General features: G+C 35.7%; 1 protein-coding gene across 3 annotated transcripts in view; it reads right to left on the bottom strand.

The window, feature by feature from the left end:
* Nucleotides 1–273: 273 nt before the first annotated feature.
* Nucleotides 274–18,301, bottom strand: part of LOC140158755 (fibrillin-2-like) — a 124,825-nt gene continuing 106,797 nt past the window's right edge. For all 3 annotated transcript variants that reach the window (XM_072181959.1, XM_072181960.1, XM_072181961.1), the window contains 15 exons: nt 17,330–17,476; nt 16,328–16,516; nt 14,795–14,920; nt 14,340–14,462; nt 13,885–14,010; nt 12,423–12,548; nt 12,008–12,160; nt 11,181–11,342; nt 10,453–10,575; nt 9,336–9,452; nt 8,626–8,754; nt 7,734–7,859; nt 6,554–6,676; nt 5,367–5,484; nt 274–4,707 (listed from right to left, as the gene is read on the bottom strand). In XM_072181959.1, the coding sequence (XP_072038060.1) occupies nt 4,227–4,707; nt 5,367–5,484; nt 6,554–6,676; nt 7,734–7,859; nt 8,626–8,754; nt 9,336–9,452; nt 10,453–10,575; nt 11,181–11,342; nt 12,008–12,160; nt 12,423–12,548; nt 13,885–14,010; nt 14,340–14,462; nt 14,795–14,920; nt 16,328–16,516; nt 17,330–17,476 (2,369 nt within the window). In that variant the 3' untranslated portion in view covers nt 274–4,226. The remainder of the gene's footprint in view (nt 4,708–5,366; nt 5,485–6,553; nt 6,677–7,733; nt 7,860–8,625; nt 8,755–9,335; nt 9,453–10,452; nt 10,576–11,180; nt 11,343–12,007; nt 12,161–12,422; nt 12,549–13,884; nt 14,011–14,339; nt 14,463–14,794; nt 14,921–16,327; nt 16,517–17,329; nt 17,477–18,301) is intronic.

Genomic DNA, 18,301 nt, shown 5'->3' with positions numbered 1-18,301 from the left:
GTAAAAGTGGGAATTTTTGTGTGTAATTTTTCGCGCTTTGTCAATTTTTGAATTTAGCTTGCTTTTAAATTCATGATTTTGATTTTTTAATACATAAACTTATACATAAAGAACATATTTGCACATTTTTATTTTCGTGGTAGATGTGTTGAGTTCGAAAAGTGAAAATTAATGTTCTGCGAAAATATGCACTTTTACAAAATTTACAGTACCTACAATGTATTACTGGTTATCATCAAATCAAGCAGACAACAAACTATACACAAAAGCAGATTTGGTTTTAGTTTCATTTTTTCCAAAGAATATTTTATTGTTTCATATAAAGCCAGGCACAGTAATAACAAAACACCCTGGATTGGTATCCATAACATCCCAACATGAATAATTTCTTCTTTTTTTTCTGATCTACATTTTACATAATTATATAAATTATTTTGAGAAGCAAAATATTTGTGCTACCTGAAATTGTCCAAAAAATGATATTTACTTGTTATAATTTGTGCAGCATATATATTTTTTACACATTATGTCATGCAATTTGACGGCATAAAAACAAATCCCTTTACAGTTACACTTTTGCGAATTGCATGTTTTTTTACATCATCAAGGAAGTGACATTAATGTTTTACACCTGTGACGGTCATTAACTATAAGCCATAAATGTCTCATTCAATTCCACTGGCACAGTTCGCACTCAACAAGTTCAAAGGTCATTGCTATGAATGTGCAAATAATTTTAAGGTAAATGAACTGCATCCTGGTGATATTGTTATACCCGCAGTTTACCATCTTTGCAAGCACGAGTACATAACAAGTTAATACTTTGTATAAGACCGACACCACTTGAGTAAAAACAACTGCATCACTACCTTGGGGATATAAGAAACAAAAAGAGAAAATTTCAAGCTATTGCTTTTCAGCCATATTTATATTTGGTCCTCTGCCATTTGGCAAATATTTTGCTATATACTTTTTTTCACCAACTATTTTTTAGAAAGCATTTATTAATTAATATAACATTTATCAAAATCTGTTCTGTTCGATTACAAAATAAATGACCTATGCTACGGAATTAGTACACATATCACCATAACTACAGAATAATTCCCATTTTTCATGCAAATAAAAAAGTAGCAAATAAAAAAAGAAGTGTAAACTGACAGGATTATTTTAGGCACATTTGGCATTATATTAGTATAGTGAAAGCTAAAATCATCCTGTTGGTTTTTCAACTGCACTCTAGCCCTATACCATCATGGGTTCTGCTAAGAGATAATAATCTTCAGATACTTGGACCAGTTCTGGGCCTAAAAATAGTTGTTTATCGGGATAGATTTCAGTCAGGCTAATACCTAATTTCATTTGCAGCTTTTAAAGTTGCAACTAATAGCTAATAAAAATACATTCAATTGAATGTCACATACCAAGCATAGTATTAATAAAACATGGGCTTGTATTCATAATGATGCACATGAAGTTATGTCCTTCAACTCCGTGCTCACAATGTCCTTTATGACATAAAATGTAGAGGGCAGCATTACCATTTGGAACCTGCTCCCACAAAACCCAGATAAATTTACAATGCTCAAATTGTCAGCTTTAAAATGATAAATCACATATTATGAAAACTCATTCTTTTGACTCCATGGAATTGGTATATAGAAAATCTCTCTGCAAAACCCATGAAGATATATTCTTGGAGCTGTGAAATATTTTGAGCTATCTACAAATACTGATGCTTTTAATAGGCAACTTAAATTCTGTACAGCTAGGATACCCTGCAGTCCAAAAACATCAAATTTATTTGCTTTATGGTTCTCTGTTTAAGCAGTATGCAGACTTTTTATTAGACGTAAAATATTTGATGTAACATATCTACGTTATTTAATCTATTGCCATTCTATTTCCAGTAATCGATAATATATTTCTACCAGATATTACACGTAACATATTATCGATTTTACGTCATCAAACATTCGTTAGAACTTAAACATTACTGGAAATAGAATGGGACTAGATTAAATAATGTAGATAATGTTACATCAAATATTATACGTCTAATACTCGGAGTCTGCATACTGCTTTAGTCCTAATATGTAGGAATATTTGACAGTGCCATTGTTTTATATATAGAAATGAAAATTTTAACATAATCGGGAACAAAAACTGGTGAGTTAAAGTCCTCATTGGCGGAAGCAAGAATAACCAAGCTTATGTGCTCTCACCAGTGATTAAATTGTTACATAGCTGATTGTATGTATGGTGAATAACAATGTCAACACAATATAATACTGAAATCTATCTAGAGATGACAAATGCCCTTCCTCCCAGGTATGTTGCAAAATAATTTAAATACAATGATAATGGATATTAATTACGGTACTATTTTATGCTTTTATAATGAGGACTTGGAACACTGGTGTATTTACAACTACAACAATGCCATATTATTATTTTTTTGCTGTGGATCTAGTATGGTTTCTGAGGTTTAATTGGATAGTTAAATGACTTCAACATCATTTTTAAAACCATTTCAAGGAATCTATAAATCTAATATAGGTACTTGTAGTTGTAGAGTGATTTTCTGAAGTAACCTGAGATTTACATTGGTCAGAAATTTGTATAAATATCAATATTATTAATGAATTGGAGAGCACCATTTAGTGGTATCATATCATTTTTGTATAAAACAATGATGAAATTTATCGAGTAAATTCAAACAGGACATTGCTTTTTATCAAGGAAGGTCAGTATAAAAATATCACAGGTATCCATCATTAAAATTTAATATACAGAATGTTGCTACCTAATTTGAAATAGTAAAAAATAATGAGTTTGCAGCAATGCAGTTCCAATGAAATATATAAAAATAAGTCAAGTACTTTTCATTTTATACATAGTGCTGAAGAATTTTGGCATCATAAGGTATACATGCTTAACCTGCTTAACTCTCTAGTTTAAGATGTTAATAACATACTACCTTGGAGTACTATAAACTCACAATGTACTGATCATTCACCTGAAAACATTACAACACATACATATGGCAGTCCTATCACACATGATTTAAATTGGGAGTTCAAAATGGATTCATACTCAAATTCAGTTTTTTATTGAAGATAACCGAGTTGAAAGATAATAAAACTTTCTGTTAATAACATAAAGGATCACTTTATAAACATGAAAATGAAATATTATGTTTTCAAATTCATTCATAAAATGAATACCAACATACGACAGAATGGAATGATATAAATTTGGTCATTATTTTCAAGTGACAATACAAAAGTTTGGAATGAACTTACAATGAAGTAAGAAAAGAAATTGTTGCAAGCTGATATTCTGATAATATAGTTCAATATGCGACTACTGCATGTATGAAAACATTAATACTGTTAGCCTATTGCAAGAGGATGCAACATTTTCCTTTAGTATTTCACTGTCCTTTTCTACTTTTTCATATAAAAGATTTTTGTATTATACTCAACTTATCAAAGGCATTACAACAATTAAACTTGTGCTAGTGGTATACTTGCATTGCATATGTGCAATGCGTTCAGTGATAAGTTGGTTTTCACAATGTAGACTCGTTGTCATGAGTATGTACAAATGGATTTTCCTAAACCAGTCATTACATATTAATTGGATGATAAATGAATTACTTAAATATTATGATAGATATATTATGTTGCCAAAAGAAACTAAAATCTATGGACCTCTACAAGACAAACAAACAGGTTTCTATAATTAACAAATCTGAAAAACTACTGTCCAGGTAGGATTTTGACTTGACAGTTATTTGACGACAAATAACTGCAAGCAACTACCAAACAAATGTTAGTAACTAATATAAAGAGGGAATTAGTTCATCAGGATGAAAGATTAAAAAAAAAAAGTTTACAGCCATTTTAAAAATGCAAAATTGAAATATATATACATACGATTAATGACATTTACAATGTGGGCAGTGATACTATAAACCTATCTACACGGGAGGTGTCTCTACTAATAAAATGGGTCAGGATGTCATGAAAGTATAGCTATCATACAAAAACCCTCCATCCAGTTCTGAACCCCAAGCACTGGATAGAACTTTGGTGTCAAACTGTCAAATTCTTCACACCTTTTACAAATAACCGTGGGTTTCCTTTTTTTTATTTGTACAAAAAATAGCACCAGTGCGAATGATATTACTACGACGAAAGTACAAAATTGTACCACTATTTTCAGTTGGGTAGGACTGTAACCTGAATTTCAAATATGGATGGCTCTTCAAACAAATATGCTAATTCCTTGGCATTGGCCAGTTCCTCATTATCTGTTGTCATTATACCCTCTACTTTAAGTTCATACGTGGCTTCTTCCCTAATTCTATCTTTGATTCGTAGTATAGCTACACCACCTGCTTTAGATTGAATATAGAAATGACCCTTTTCGTTACCACTTATTAACTTGTATTCCATGTCACCGATATCTGTTGAATAACCGGTGACAAATTTAACGATCTTGAAGTTCTGTTTTGCTTTGTTGAGTGGAATGTCAAGTGATACCGTCATGCCGGGGTGAGCATGGACAGGGGTGTTGGATTGTTCCGTTGTTGGTAAATCAGTATCCTGAGAACGTTTGCGACGACCACCACCTTGGCCAAGGAGACAGGAGTAGCATGGAGCACTGCTGCCACCTCTACCCAGAGTAGAAACGCAAGCTCTGTGGAAGAAAACAAACAAGGTATTCCAAACATTAAGTGACATTTGTATGAAGACCAGGTTTTAAGGTCTATCAGTATCATCATTGGCCAGGGCAACTGGCCAAGATTGTGCAGTAATTACTAAATACCAGCAATGGTTATACTAGGGTTTGGAAAGGTAACCTTGTCCTTACATACACAATGTTCTTTTACACCAGTCAGGACCTTGGCGAGTTGGACACTTTCATTATCATGGATTATGTTTTGCCATATGTTGAGCTTGTGTAACACTTTACAAATAAATCCAGTTATCATAAGGATTAAAATACACTTCAAAAACATTTGTAGGAATTACAGTCAACTTATGGCAGGTCAAAGGTCACACTGTTCCATTGGAAAATAGCATGAGATGCTGCTGTTAAATACCTCCTGAAGAATCTAGATTGGTAGTTCAAACATCAATTTTGTTTCTTTGATTAACTACCATGACTACTATTATACATGCCTGTGTGCCATTCCTGTTGTGGTAAAGTAATTAGAGTTAACAACACATCTGGATTTATTTGTAAAGTGTTACATAACTTTCATACAGTCTCATTTTCTCTAAGGGTTACATATAATTGCTCCCAACAAATGCAATGAACTGAAAGAGAATCTACACACAGATGGAAGTACTCACCCTTGTGCTACACTGACATATCCATTGGGACATCCACAAGAGAAGCTTCCTTGTTGGTTGTTACATCCATAGCTGCAAGGCTGGTAGCCACCACTCACACCTTGGCATTCATTGACATCTACAGACAACAAGAAATTCACAGTATTACACCAAAAGGCAGGATTTCACAAGCACATGGAACACGTTCCCAAACGGCAAAAACATTGCATATCCCAATTTGTAACACTGACTTGTAACACTGATGACCGGTGTCCATTTTGCGGCCACAGTTAAAGTGATCTTTCTTTTTGGCTCCAAATGGGCCATTTTGGAGAAAATCTGCTACATTATATTAAGCACAGCAAAACTTTAATTGAATTCCTGCGAGCATCCCCACTGATTGCTGTCTTGTGAAATAAACTGGTTTGACCCACAGCAGCTGAAGGGAGTATCCCATTATGCTTTGCGGTGCCACAATAGAACTGAATGTGCCATAGAAAATGTACACAAAATCCCTCACTTCAACTTTGAGCTTAGACTTTTGTTTGAAAAAATATCACCCCTAGAGTATTGTGAATCTATCAATAGCTCTCAATATCTAAGCGGCTCTTGTTTATATTTTGTATACATTTGATATGGAGCAAGCAGATAGACTGCAATGCATGATGGGATACTCCCTCAGCTGCTGTGGGTTTGACCCTTACTTTCTATTGCATGCAAGTACTAGTTATCAGATAATCACCTTTTCGGTAAATCCCACAAGCTTTTGCGAGTAGACCTTTGATGTTGTCAGGCTGATGAGCACATCATTACTGCACACTTCATTGCTTTCAAATGCGCAGTAACAATGTTCGCTAAACGATACATACATACATAAGACATTTCTATAGCGCTTTTTCACAGTTCAAAGCACTTAAATCTGCACATTGGCGTGACATCAAATGACGACATCTCAAGTCTACCCACAAAGGCTTACAGGATTTACCAAAAAGGTGCATTGTGTATCCAGATCAGTAATTACTTGCTTTTTTTTAATAAACAGATTTGAACCTTACTTTTGCATTGATCCGAAATTTGTATAAATATTAATATTTAATATTAATTATATCACTTTTCCCTGTAACATTTTATTTTATTGTCAATTGGTGAAAAGATATGCTATCCCTGTAAGCATCAACACTGATAGCTGCCTTGTACCAATTACTTACCATTGCAGGTCAATGCCTGTTGATCAAAATCATATCCCTGTGAGCATCCACATTGATAGCTGCCTTGTTGGTTGTAGCACGTACCTTGTCCACAAATACCATTGTATTGACATTCATTCTCATCTGAAATTTAAACAAATTCTTTAATAATAAGACAGTGCTCATTTTTTAAATCTTTATCAAGATTCATTTTGACACGTTTTATTAGAATTTTTACACTCTCCTCTATGAGTGATGCGATTATGAATTCCAGGAACTTGTTGCACAATTTCAGATATACAACAGAAGTCAATTAAAGACTCCGGCACATTAGACTACGCAAGAAGTATTATTACACATAATTAGGCAATTTCTTGAAGAAACTTACACTCAGCGAGATATTTTCATGAGAATTTCATGGGTATACATGTATAACAATTTTCTGGCCATTTTGATATCTATAATTTCTTCAATTTGTATCCATTTAATTGACAAATGGTAGAATTTCAAAAATAACAACATTTCCAGTGACTATTCCTTCAAACACACCGCTGATAAAGTAGCGCAAAGCTTCTTACACTGTTAATCTGAAGTGAGCCCATTTTAAATGGGATGGGAAAGCGCTTTAGAATCAGTACCATTTACCAACTGCAAAAGATGAGTGACTGCTAGTTGACACCCACTCCTAATGAAATGAGACCTGCCGACTTGGTACTAATCAAAGTATAGTCTCTTTGGCACAGCCCTCAAATTATGGATCTGAAGGGGCACAGCAACTTTTTTAGGGCAAGTTGAAATTGCCTTGGATTTTCACTGAAAAGGCAAGGCAGCACGGCAGTTTATTTCAAGAGGGCATCATGGCAACTGTTGAAAATTTGAGAAGGGCACCAAGGCAATTTCTCAAAAGTGAAGAAAACACACACAAACATAGATAGATAATTTTATAATGAAGGGGCGGAGCTGGGGCACCAACGGCAACTTCATTAGAGGGCACGGCAAGTGACTGCCTTGGGTAAAGGACATATTTTGAGGGCATTACGGCAGTGGGGATGGGCACCCACGGCAACATGCCATGGGTGCCGTGGGTTCATTCGAAGGCTGCTTTGGCATCTGCCAAGAGTATTTATGTAAATATGTAAGAAAGCATAATTCTTACAACATTTCTACCATACATATATGACCAGAATTGTGGCCTACTTACCAACACATTGGTTCCAATAGTAATGTTGTTGGAATCCATCAGGGCAACTACATCTGTATCCACCCATTGTATTCTGACAGTTATGTTGACATGGGGCAGAACCTTGTTCTTGACATTCATCCACATCTGTTAATGAGATAAAAGCATTGTATTAATCATCTGATTTTTGTAAGATAGAGTTACACATGCATGCACTTGCCTCGGCCATGTATACCCTCCCTCTCACATCCTCTTTCTACCTCTTCTTCATCTCTCTCATTTCCTGCCTTCCCTTTCTCTACCTCATTGTCACTGTCTCTCTCCTCCCCCTTCGCGCTCTCTTTTTCCCTATTTCTCTTATCTCTTTCTATCTCTCTCTCCACCTGCCTTTCTCTTCACTTTCTCAACTTTTTGTAGACAGCTTTCCCTTTTCCTACCTTCTCTACCCTCTTCATCTCTTCTCTCTGTCTCTCTCAAGCAATTTTGTGTGTATCATGGTTAGAGTTAGATACAACTCTTAGGAAATGTATTTGGTGTAGCAGAAGTAGACAAAAATTGTGTTTTATGACCTTTGATATTCTTTTGTCGCAATCAACAAGTCTTTAAATCTTCGCCAGTGTCCTTGACTATATGCGTCAGTGGCCATAAAAAGACTCGAAAGATGACACACCAGTCCCCTAGCTATCATCTGAAACTGCTACATGGAGGATGTATGATTAAAACTCGGTTTTCAAGTGATAAATGACAGACTTTTATTGAAGACTGACTTCCGCAGTCTAGGACAGAGTGCAAGTTACAATTTTAGTCTTGGCTAACACTTAACCTTTGGAATTCTTAACTCGTAAATACTACGCCATCAAGGTTTATTATCAAAATGAAACAATTCCACCAAGAAAAATACCAGCTTTCTTACCAATGCATTTTGTTCCTGTTGGATCCAGACGGAAGTTGCGTTGACATTCACACATATATGTTCCGCCAACATTGTGACATACACCAAATGGACCACATAGATCTGGGTTGGTTCGGCAATCTCCATTCACTGTAGAATCAATGCACATTTCATAATTAGACAAAATAATAACTACATTATTGTTTTGTAAAAGTATAAGACAGAACAGATGTGACACATGTAGTATATTTAGCCTACTGTTCTGTTTAATAGATACAGGGCCGTTTCTAGGGATTTTGCCGCCCTAGGCAAAGCCTCTCCCAGCCTCCCCACAAAAACAACCAAAAAAGTGTAAGGGGGGGGGGGGGTTACCCCCTTGAAAACTCATCAGTTTCCTTCTTTTCTGTATTTTTTATCCCACTTTTTGTTCTTCTTTGGCACTCCTCTGTGTTTGCCGCCCTAGGCGATCGCCTTACCTTGGCTAATGGTCGGAACGGCCCTGAATAGATACATACTTATCAATAACATCATCAATAACATCATACTCCCAATGTATATGCAAAGCAACATTTTGCACCCATAAAAACTATGGTGTGCATAGGAGTGGTGCAGTGATTTCATTCAATGCAGTTGCACATTTTGTGATTTTTTTCCCTGTCAATTCAAAAGGAACTTTGACATTTTCAAGCTTATCAAACACATAAAAAAGACATGCTATATTGTATACATACAGACACATTGTGTTCCTTCTTGCGTGAATCCAGGCGGGCAGTTACATTGATAACCACCAATGGTATTGACACATTCATACTGACAGTCATGCAGACCCAATAAACATTCATCTTGATCTGTGGAAACAAAATGGAAGAAATAGAGAGGCAAAGTAAAAAAAAGCATTGGTGCATTTGCATAAAAGCAGACAATTTGTGTGCAAATTAATTTGCATGGCAATACATATTGAACAAAAGAGCAATATCATAAAAATTAGCAATAGTTGAGAGACCACATGCATTATAATACTAGTATTGATTTCATTACCATGTAAATTCAAGACCCCGTTTACACAGAGAGAAGTCAACTTCAACTTCAGATTGCGACTAAGGATTAGCATATTTGTAGTCGACTTCAAAACAAATTGTGAATTTGACTTCAACGCCATCACTTGCTCACGCTTGAATAATTCTAATTTGCGCTTGTTTACACTTCGAAAGTCGAGTTTGAAGTCGCGTTTGAATTCAACAAAAGTTGCTTCGGTCATCATTAGAAGTTGACTTCAGAAGTCGAGTTCAAAATGTGGCGACCCTGTTTACACACAAAGAAAGTCAACTTCAAATTTTACTAGAGTCGACTTCAGGCTCTGTGTAAATAGGGTTACAAGTTATGGCCTTCAAACTTCCAACTTTGTGTTCAGATAATAATCATTATATTTTTGATTTGAATGAAAGATTTTTTACAGGAGTAATTTGGAAAATAAGTTTTTCGCAAGACTGAGTATTGATATGGAAGCCACATTTGGGCACTTGAACCCCAACACTCTTAACCCTGTGAGCAGTACTGGCTGAATTACTGAGTAATCAATCAAAATAGAGCTCTTAGGTCTCTCAGCAATTTTAAGCATAAATCTATTCAGCCCTACTGACTATTCTTACCATATCTATGATTAGCTCAATACATCTTAGCCCTCTTAATAACCAATCAAAAAAGTTCACAGAGAATGATAATTTGGCAGCCAGTGGTGCCCATGGGGTTAAATTGTGTTTTAATCCCCAGAAACCATAGACTGTGAATGGCAGCCTTCAGAAACAGCACCATAAGCTATAAGTTACTAAATATGTGTGCATTTGATACCTTGGCATGTGAAGCCATCACCGCCGACTGTGAATCCATTACCGCATCCACAAGTATAGCTGCCGGGTGAATTCCTGCAATTATATGGGCATGGTGGTGGGTCTCTTGCACACTCATCCTCATCTGAAATGGAACAGAAATAATAAAAGTGTATTCTTACAAAGGGGTGTATATCAAGAATTCATGAACACTGCACAATTTCTTTCTAACTCTTTACATTTATGATTGCTGTGAAAGATGAATGAAACATTCTTTCTTTCACTTTCACCTCAAGTTGTGAAATAAACACCACCTGCACTCATAAATATTCATTAGTATACTACTTATAAATCTAAGTATACACACAAAAGTACACACATAAGTAACAGTAAACTACAAGATAATTTGTCACTACTGCCAATTAATCTTACAATGTCATTACAAAATAAATTATAATTAAAGACAGAATTTAAAAGACTTGTTTGCATCTGACGCCACTGCCAATTGGAGAAAAGGAATTGCAGAAAATGGCGAAACATTATGTACCTTTTCAAGGCAAAAAGCAACTTTTCTAGGCATTGTTGATATGGTGCCTTTAGGAAAGAACATTTTTTACTATGAAGACGAGACGGTTTGTGTATTTACAGGTGAGAAATTAACCATAAGACATCCTGTTTTACCACCACGTTCAAGAACTCATCCCCAAGTTTGATTGACAGATGGCGTCAGCGCATTATAGTTTTACTTACCATTACAGCGAGCACCATCAGGAGTGAGTACATAACCAACATGACACTGACAAAGGTATCCATCATCGGCTGGCAAACAAACGCCATTGTCACACAATCCCACAATTTCATTACAGAAATCTAGGCGAGCTTTGGAGTCCTTGCAGATCTTGTTGTATTCCACTATAAAATAATAACAAATCAAATCAAAATAGTATCAACAGGGTTTAAAACATTCATGAGATCAATCAAATGTTTTATATAATGACAAACAAGTTGACCTAAAATGGCCTTTGACCTCGGTAAGTGACCTTGAACATCACCAATAGATTAAGGTTCAGCTATGATCCAAGTTTGATATAAAATTGGATCGAGTGAGCCCATAATGGGCGTAAAGCATCCAATTTGATCATTATTATGTTTTGGATCCAATATTTTTACACACTTGGATTCAACAAAACATAATGAGTGAAATAGATTTGATGAACTGCTCATAAGATCAAATTTTAACCACAAGTCTTCCATATGATTGACACCCTTCTCCCCCCTCCCCACACCATCACACACCCTCTGGATGACCTAATTTATAAAGGGCTTGAGGCATGAAATAGGATAATATTTTTTGCTTATATGTTTGATAATTTGTATCAGGGGCTATCATTTATATTTGCTTGCGGTACATGGAGGGCCAAACTCATTTCAAATATCTGTGTTTGAGGGCTAAATACACCTAGTTTTGCTATTGTTACTCTACATTTCAGAGCTGTTCAATGGCTTGGGTTGGTGGTGGGCCGGATCCAGTCTGCGGGCCACCTATTGAGAACCCCCAATCATATTCTTGTACTCACTTGATCCGAATGTTGGACACAATTCACATGTCTGTCCCCATGCCATACCACCATTGCAGCAGCATGATTCCATGGTTACCATACTGGCATCAAAAGCTATTCCTGAGCACATGTTGTCCATGATGTATGCAAAGCAGACTCCACGGCGTTGGTCTGTAACACAATATAACATCATTGTTGGGGTTATTACGAGTAAACTTTACACATTCCCTTACAAAGAGACTAACAAAAGCAATTGATACATTTCCTTTTTGCTCTACATTAAAATCCTGATTTGTAACCCAACTAAACAGCATGGTTAATCCCAACATGATTAGCAGTCATATTCATAGGTGAGATATATAGCAGGCACAAGACTGCACTTTCCTAAAAAAACTGAAAATGCATCTGAAATTGAGCAACTTAAACAACTTACCAACACATCGCTGTCCAGATGTTGATGGTTCATACCCTTCATTACATTCACAGAAATAGCTGCCATCTGTATTCTGGCATCTTCCATTGTTGCATTTGGGGAATCCAGTTGTACACTCATTAATATCTGCAAAAACAAGAAACAGTTGATTATTGCTAGACCAGTTCTTCTTAACAACTTTCAGTGCAAGCCATGAAATAAGCAGACTGAAACCAGGAGCAATTTGTTTTTGAACATTGCTCCTGGTTAACTGGGATTTTACAAGAACCAGGAGCAATTTCTGAAGAAACAGGAGCAATTTCCAAATAGTAAATCCTTTTCTGCATTATACAATACACAATACCAGCACTACTGCATCGAGTGCAAAACTGGAACCAAGAGCAATTTGTTTAGAAAATTGCTCCTGGTTCATGTGAATTTTACAAGGACCGGGAGCAATTGGTGGCTTTATGAGGGCAAAATTGCTCCCTGTGTCCGCTATTTCAAGGCCTGTTTCAGTGTTTACTATCTAGTTTACTGTAGTATGTAATATTGTCATAATATTTGTAATATCGTTACTTCCATCTTCTTCATAGTAGGATTTCCCTTACTTGCATATCCAAGATGGCCACAATCGTCCTACATGCAAGTTGCAATATTGCGCCTTTGCCTGGGAATCTATTTTGAGACTTCCACAAGGACTATTAATAGTGCCTTTAATACCGTAAAAACTTGATAGTTAGCATATGTGCTTACTATCGAGCGCTTTTAAAACATGCAAACATGAAGAGCCCCATCCACGAAAGTATAAAGGGTTTTGAGCAAATCATCGATACACATAGGTTTATATGAACAAGTAAACCTGCAAATGTGTGTCTCAACCCCATTAGCTCGGTTGGTAAAGCGCCAGACTTTGGTACAATTTCGTGTTTTCAAAAGTGTTTGATAGTAAACACATATGCTAACTATCTAGTTTTTACGGTATTGAGGGACAGTATATCTGAACACTTTCACTGAACTTAATTATGATATGCATGCAAATGTATGCATTCACTTTTTGTCAAAAAACAATGTTAAAAAACAAAGTTAAAAATAATGATAAAACCGCAATAAATACAAAGAGATAAAAAACACAAAGTTAAGAGAGTGAAACCAGCACTCATAAACATGACCATACGATAAAACGTGATTTTAAAAGCCAATATAGTATAGGCCCAAAAAATACGAAATACTTAAAAACAACATAAGCAATCTGAAAAGAATTGATTCATGCATGGCATCCAGGCAGCAGACGAGTTGGAGAGAGCAATGATAAACCAACACCTACGTGGAAAACAGACAAGCTGAACGGATAGAAGAAAAACGACAGAGGTGAGAAAAACTAAAACGTCTGCTTAACTGGAAACCACGCACAACATAGCAGCAAAACACATAAAATCAAACAGTTAGATTATTAAAAAGATGAGTTTTCAGAATTTCTTACCATTGCATATGTTTCCGTTTCCATTAAGCGCAGAGTAACCTTCTGGACATAGACACATAAATTTGCCGACAATATTCTTACAACGATATCTGCAGTTATTAGCTGATGTCTGACATTCATCCAAATCTGTAATAGGTTGGAAGAAAATTATTTATTAAATGTGCAAAAAAACTTATTTTGATCACTAGACAAAGAAATCATGATTTTAAATTTTCTTTCAAACCTGTCATCAAACCTGCACAAAAAGTAATTTACTGTAAGTATCAATCTAAGCATTGATCATGCAAATATGTAAATATTTTGTAATCAGAAAATCATACTTTACAAACTACTTTTCATACATGCATGTAGGTTTATGACTCCAATCACAAAATATTACTTAACTACCAACATAAATCTGGTTTGATGTGAACATTGTGAAGGAAATTACAGCTACACAATCCTTCTAATCCTACCTGTGCAGTGTCTCTGATCCTCTGTAACAGTGTAACCAAATGGACAGATGCAACGGAATGATCCTGGTATATTCTGACATCGGAATGCGCAGAAATCACGCTGTCTACGACACTCATCAATATCTACAGAGGAAGGTAAGTAAATAATGATAATATAATGTCCAATCAAAGTAGCTTTGCAGCAGTACTGGGCACAACTAGATAGGATGACAGGGTATGGATGATCAGTAGGATGAGAGGCTGTTGACTGTCCAAAATAGCCAAATTGTGGATAATTATTGATAGAGAGAGAGAAAGATCAGGAGAGAGAAAATGAGGAGAGTGAGCAAATATATTACAAATGTTTGTATTAATGCAACTCTTCACATAAAACAGCAAATACAGGGAAAGATTGGACAGTTTTAAGGTGTCAACTTAAATATGCAAGGCACAATCACCTAAAACTACATACTTACCCATACATTTTCCCATGAAACCTGGAGCATATCCTACTCCGCATGCACATTGATAAGAGCCTATTGTGTTTGTGCAGGTAGAATTGAAGCCACAAATGTTAGGATTTTCTTCACACTCATCTCGGTCTGACAAAATTAAAGAAAAGTAAGAAATTACATACAAATCATGATAAGGGAACAAACCAAAAGATCGATGACGTCCTATAAACGAAACTAGTTTCGTTTAGGGGGAGGGGGTAAAAATACTCGATTACGTTTGTACAAAAACATCGGGCTGAAGAATGGGTCATTATTGTTATTATGTCAAAATTTTCAACATTTCATTATTACGTTTCTGGCAGGGAGGGAGGGGGTCGGCTGAGAAACGAAACTAGTTACGTTTATAGGACGTCATCGATCTTTTGGTTTGTTCCCTAACTGCATGACATTATCTATAACCAATTAGAAACAATGAAGTCAATTTGGTTTGGCCATTTATAATTCAAGAAAAAGGTGGAAAAAGAATCCTGATTCAAGTTTTAACTTTACGTGGAAGTGATGTAGGCCTGCAATTATTGAAGCTCTTTGTTTTGCATCAGTATTGTGGACATCAGTACACCATAGATATCGTATTACACATGATATATAACCTTGGCACAGTAGCTACACACACACCCCCACCCCCGACCAATGATTTATATACACACATTTATACACTTTTATAGAGTATTGCTTCATCATAAGCAGCAGTAGATCAGAATCAGTTTACTGCACGTCACGATCGCTGCTTAGTGCAGATTAGCCTTTGCGCAGTTTGTACTTTATTGGAAATATCTACATTAGAACAAATTGTGACCGTCAGGGGTTAACACCTTATTCCTTTCAAAACTGACTGTAAGATACGCGGTTAAGGGGGTACTACACCCCTGCCCAATTTTGTGCCTATTTTTGCATTTTTCTCAAAAATTATAGCGCATTGTTGACAAGTAAGATATGTATATTATAGGGGCAAGGGCTACAACTACTGCACTGAAAATTCAGCAACTCAAGGCAAGTAGTTATTGATTTATTGATCAAATATTGGGTTTCCCTCACTTTTGACTGTAACTCCACAACTGTTGTCTGTGCTGAAATAAAATGTCCAGTGCAGTAGTTGTAGTCCTTGCCCCTATAATATAAATATCTTACTTGTCACCAATGCTTTATAATTTTGAGAAAAATGCAAAAATAGGCACAAAATTGGGCAGGGTGTAGTACTCATATAAGATATGGCCCTCTGTGTATTGGACTTGTAACATCCCCTCTGAAGGACAGATCATTCTTACAGTTTATGTACCCAATTCTAATGTACCCATGGGAGAGCTGAAGTCTAAACTTTGATCGACAGATGTGAACTCATTTTTTATAAGTCAATACCAGAACAAGTCACCCCCACCAAGGATTGAACCCAAAAATGCAATACTATAACTAGTATTGCATGTCCCTTGCAGCACACTGCCATTCACTGTATAACAAATATAGCATGTTTTTCCTTCCTCATAATTTGCAACTCACCAGTACAAAGCATTTTTTCTTCATCAAGCAAAAATCCATTGTAACATTCACACCTAAATGAGCTATCCATGTTGATACAGAGTCCTTCACCACAGATACCAGGGTACAGCTTGCATTCATTGATGTCCTCAAATTTGTCTTGACCAACTGGCTTTCTGCCCTGTGTTGGACAGAGGTCAGTGAATTCCTCTGTCAGGTAGAAAACAGCGATTTAATTTATTACATCATGTGAGACAATTAAAAGGTGTGATAAGGGCGATGAATTAGACACACTTGTACTAGCCTACATTAAGGTTAACCACTGCAAACAAGATTAGATCCTGAGTAGGGTTTTAATCTTTCCCTAGAAGTCCTTTTCAGAGGGCTAAGCTTTTGATCTGAAAATGGCACTCGCTAGAGTTCAGAACGCTCAGCCCACTGAAAACGACTTCTCTACGGAAAAATTGAATTCTGCTTATGTATATCGACCTAGATTACCAAATAATCATAAGGTTAGATCCTGTAATCCGTATTGTTAATGGCACATTAATTTTTCCCTGTTTAATGTTAATTGTTACTCCCAGATGCTGCAACGTGCAATGACTAAGCTTAGCTCAAAATGATGTTATGTTAAAAATAACACATTTTAGAAATTCCTATAAAAACTGAACTGTAACCTAAAATAAATCAGATAGTAACAAGTGTAATATCTGTAGAGACAGAACAGTTTGTTAAAGATCTGTACATTAAACCCTTATAGTTCAAACCCCTATAGTTCAAACTCTATCAATAGTTCCTATTATATTCTCAGAATGACCAACCGCGCCTCCCACATGGCAGATATTGGGGTTGATGACGTCCAAGAGAAATCTGGTAAGCAATCATATCTCAGTCAGCAATCATAGTTTGTGAGAAATAAGAAAAGTTAAACACTTCCCACTATATTGTTGCTACTCTCTTGACTGTATAATCAGGCATCAAACACACAACCAACAAAAACACATCAAATATATTAAAGCTCACCTGTACCCTCGTCTGGGCATACTTGACATGCATCACTCCAACCTGCACCTACACTGCAGCAACATTCGGCTTTAGTACCATTACCAAATATAGGATCTTGACATCTGCTGTCAGAGAATGTACGGAAACATGTTCCTTTCCTCATATCTGTAAATGAAAATAAGCAGGTGACAATATAAGGTCTGTTCTTTTATTATGCGAAGGCTTATCATCAGATGATATAGTTCATTTAAGAACTACAGCATCATGAAATAAACCTATGTGAGTTTCTTTACCTGTTAAAACTTGTCTATTTCCGATTTTAGGCATCATATTGTGTAAATAGGCATTTGTGAATTTTAAAAAGTTCATTTTGATGCCTTATATCCATGCCAATATCTCAAAAAATATGGCCAATATCAAAAAATGTAAAAAAAAATTTGGAATGGTGCCTCAAGATTAAGAAAAAAACATAACAAAAATGTTTGGAAGGAGTGTTTTTTTGTTATGATGTACCAAAACAAAATGGCCAAAAATTCACTTGTTTGTGATTTTCTTCATAATTGTTGTTTTTACACCAAATCTGTATTTATATTAAGATTCATTGATGTCTTGCCTTTGTAAATATGTATACTTTTATATGTCTTGTGTGAATAATTTTACTACATGCATGCCTGAGAGTACACAGCCACCTTACTGCGTGACTGATTGTACTTGTAAGAATTTACATAAACATATGGTCAATTCTAGCGAAAGCGGGACAAAATTCTCTCTATGTTAACTTTCCACTTTAAAATGTCATTAATAAAGGAAATCACGTTATTGATGGAGCATATCATGTCACGTCCAATGTGCTCTCTTTGTGCATATAGGCCTTTACTAGCAAGTCATACCAGGGACAAGTTATGATGGCTTAAATGAATTGGTGTTACCCACTTAATTCAAAGATAAAGCACCATATATGTCATTGAAGATCCTTCAATCAAAATGAAA

The sequence above is a fragment of the Amphiura filiformis genome, chromosome 8 (genome assembly GCF_039555335.1).
Source record: "Amphiura filiformis chromosome 8, Afil_fr2py, whole genome shotgun sequence".
In the NCBI taxonomy this organism is placed as follows: domain Eukaryota; kingdom Metazoa; phylum Echinodermata; class Ophiuroidea; order Amphilepidida; family Amphiuridae; genus Amphiura; species Amphiura filiformis.
The sequence above is the reverse complement of the archived record's forward strand: the minus strand, read 5'-3'. Positions and strand labels throughout refer to the sequence as shown.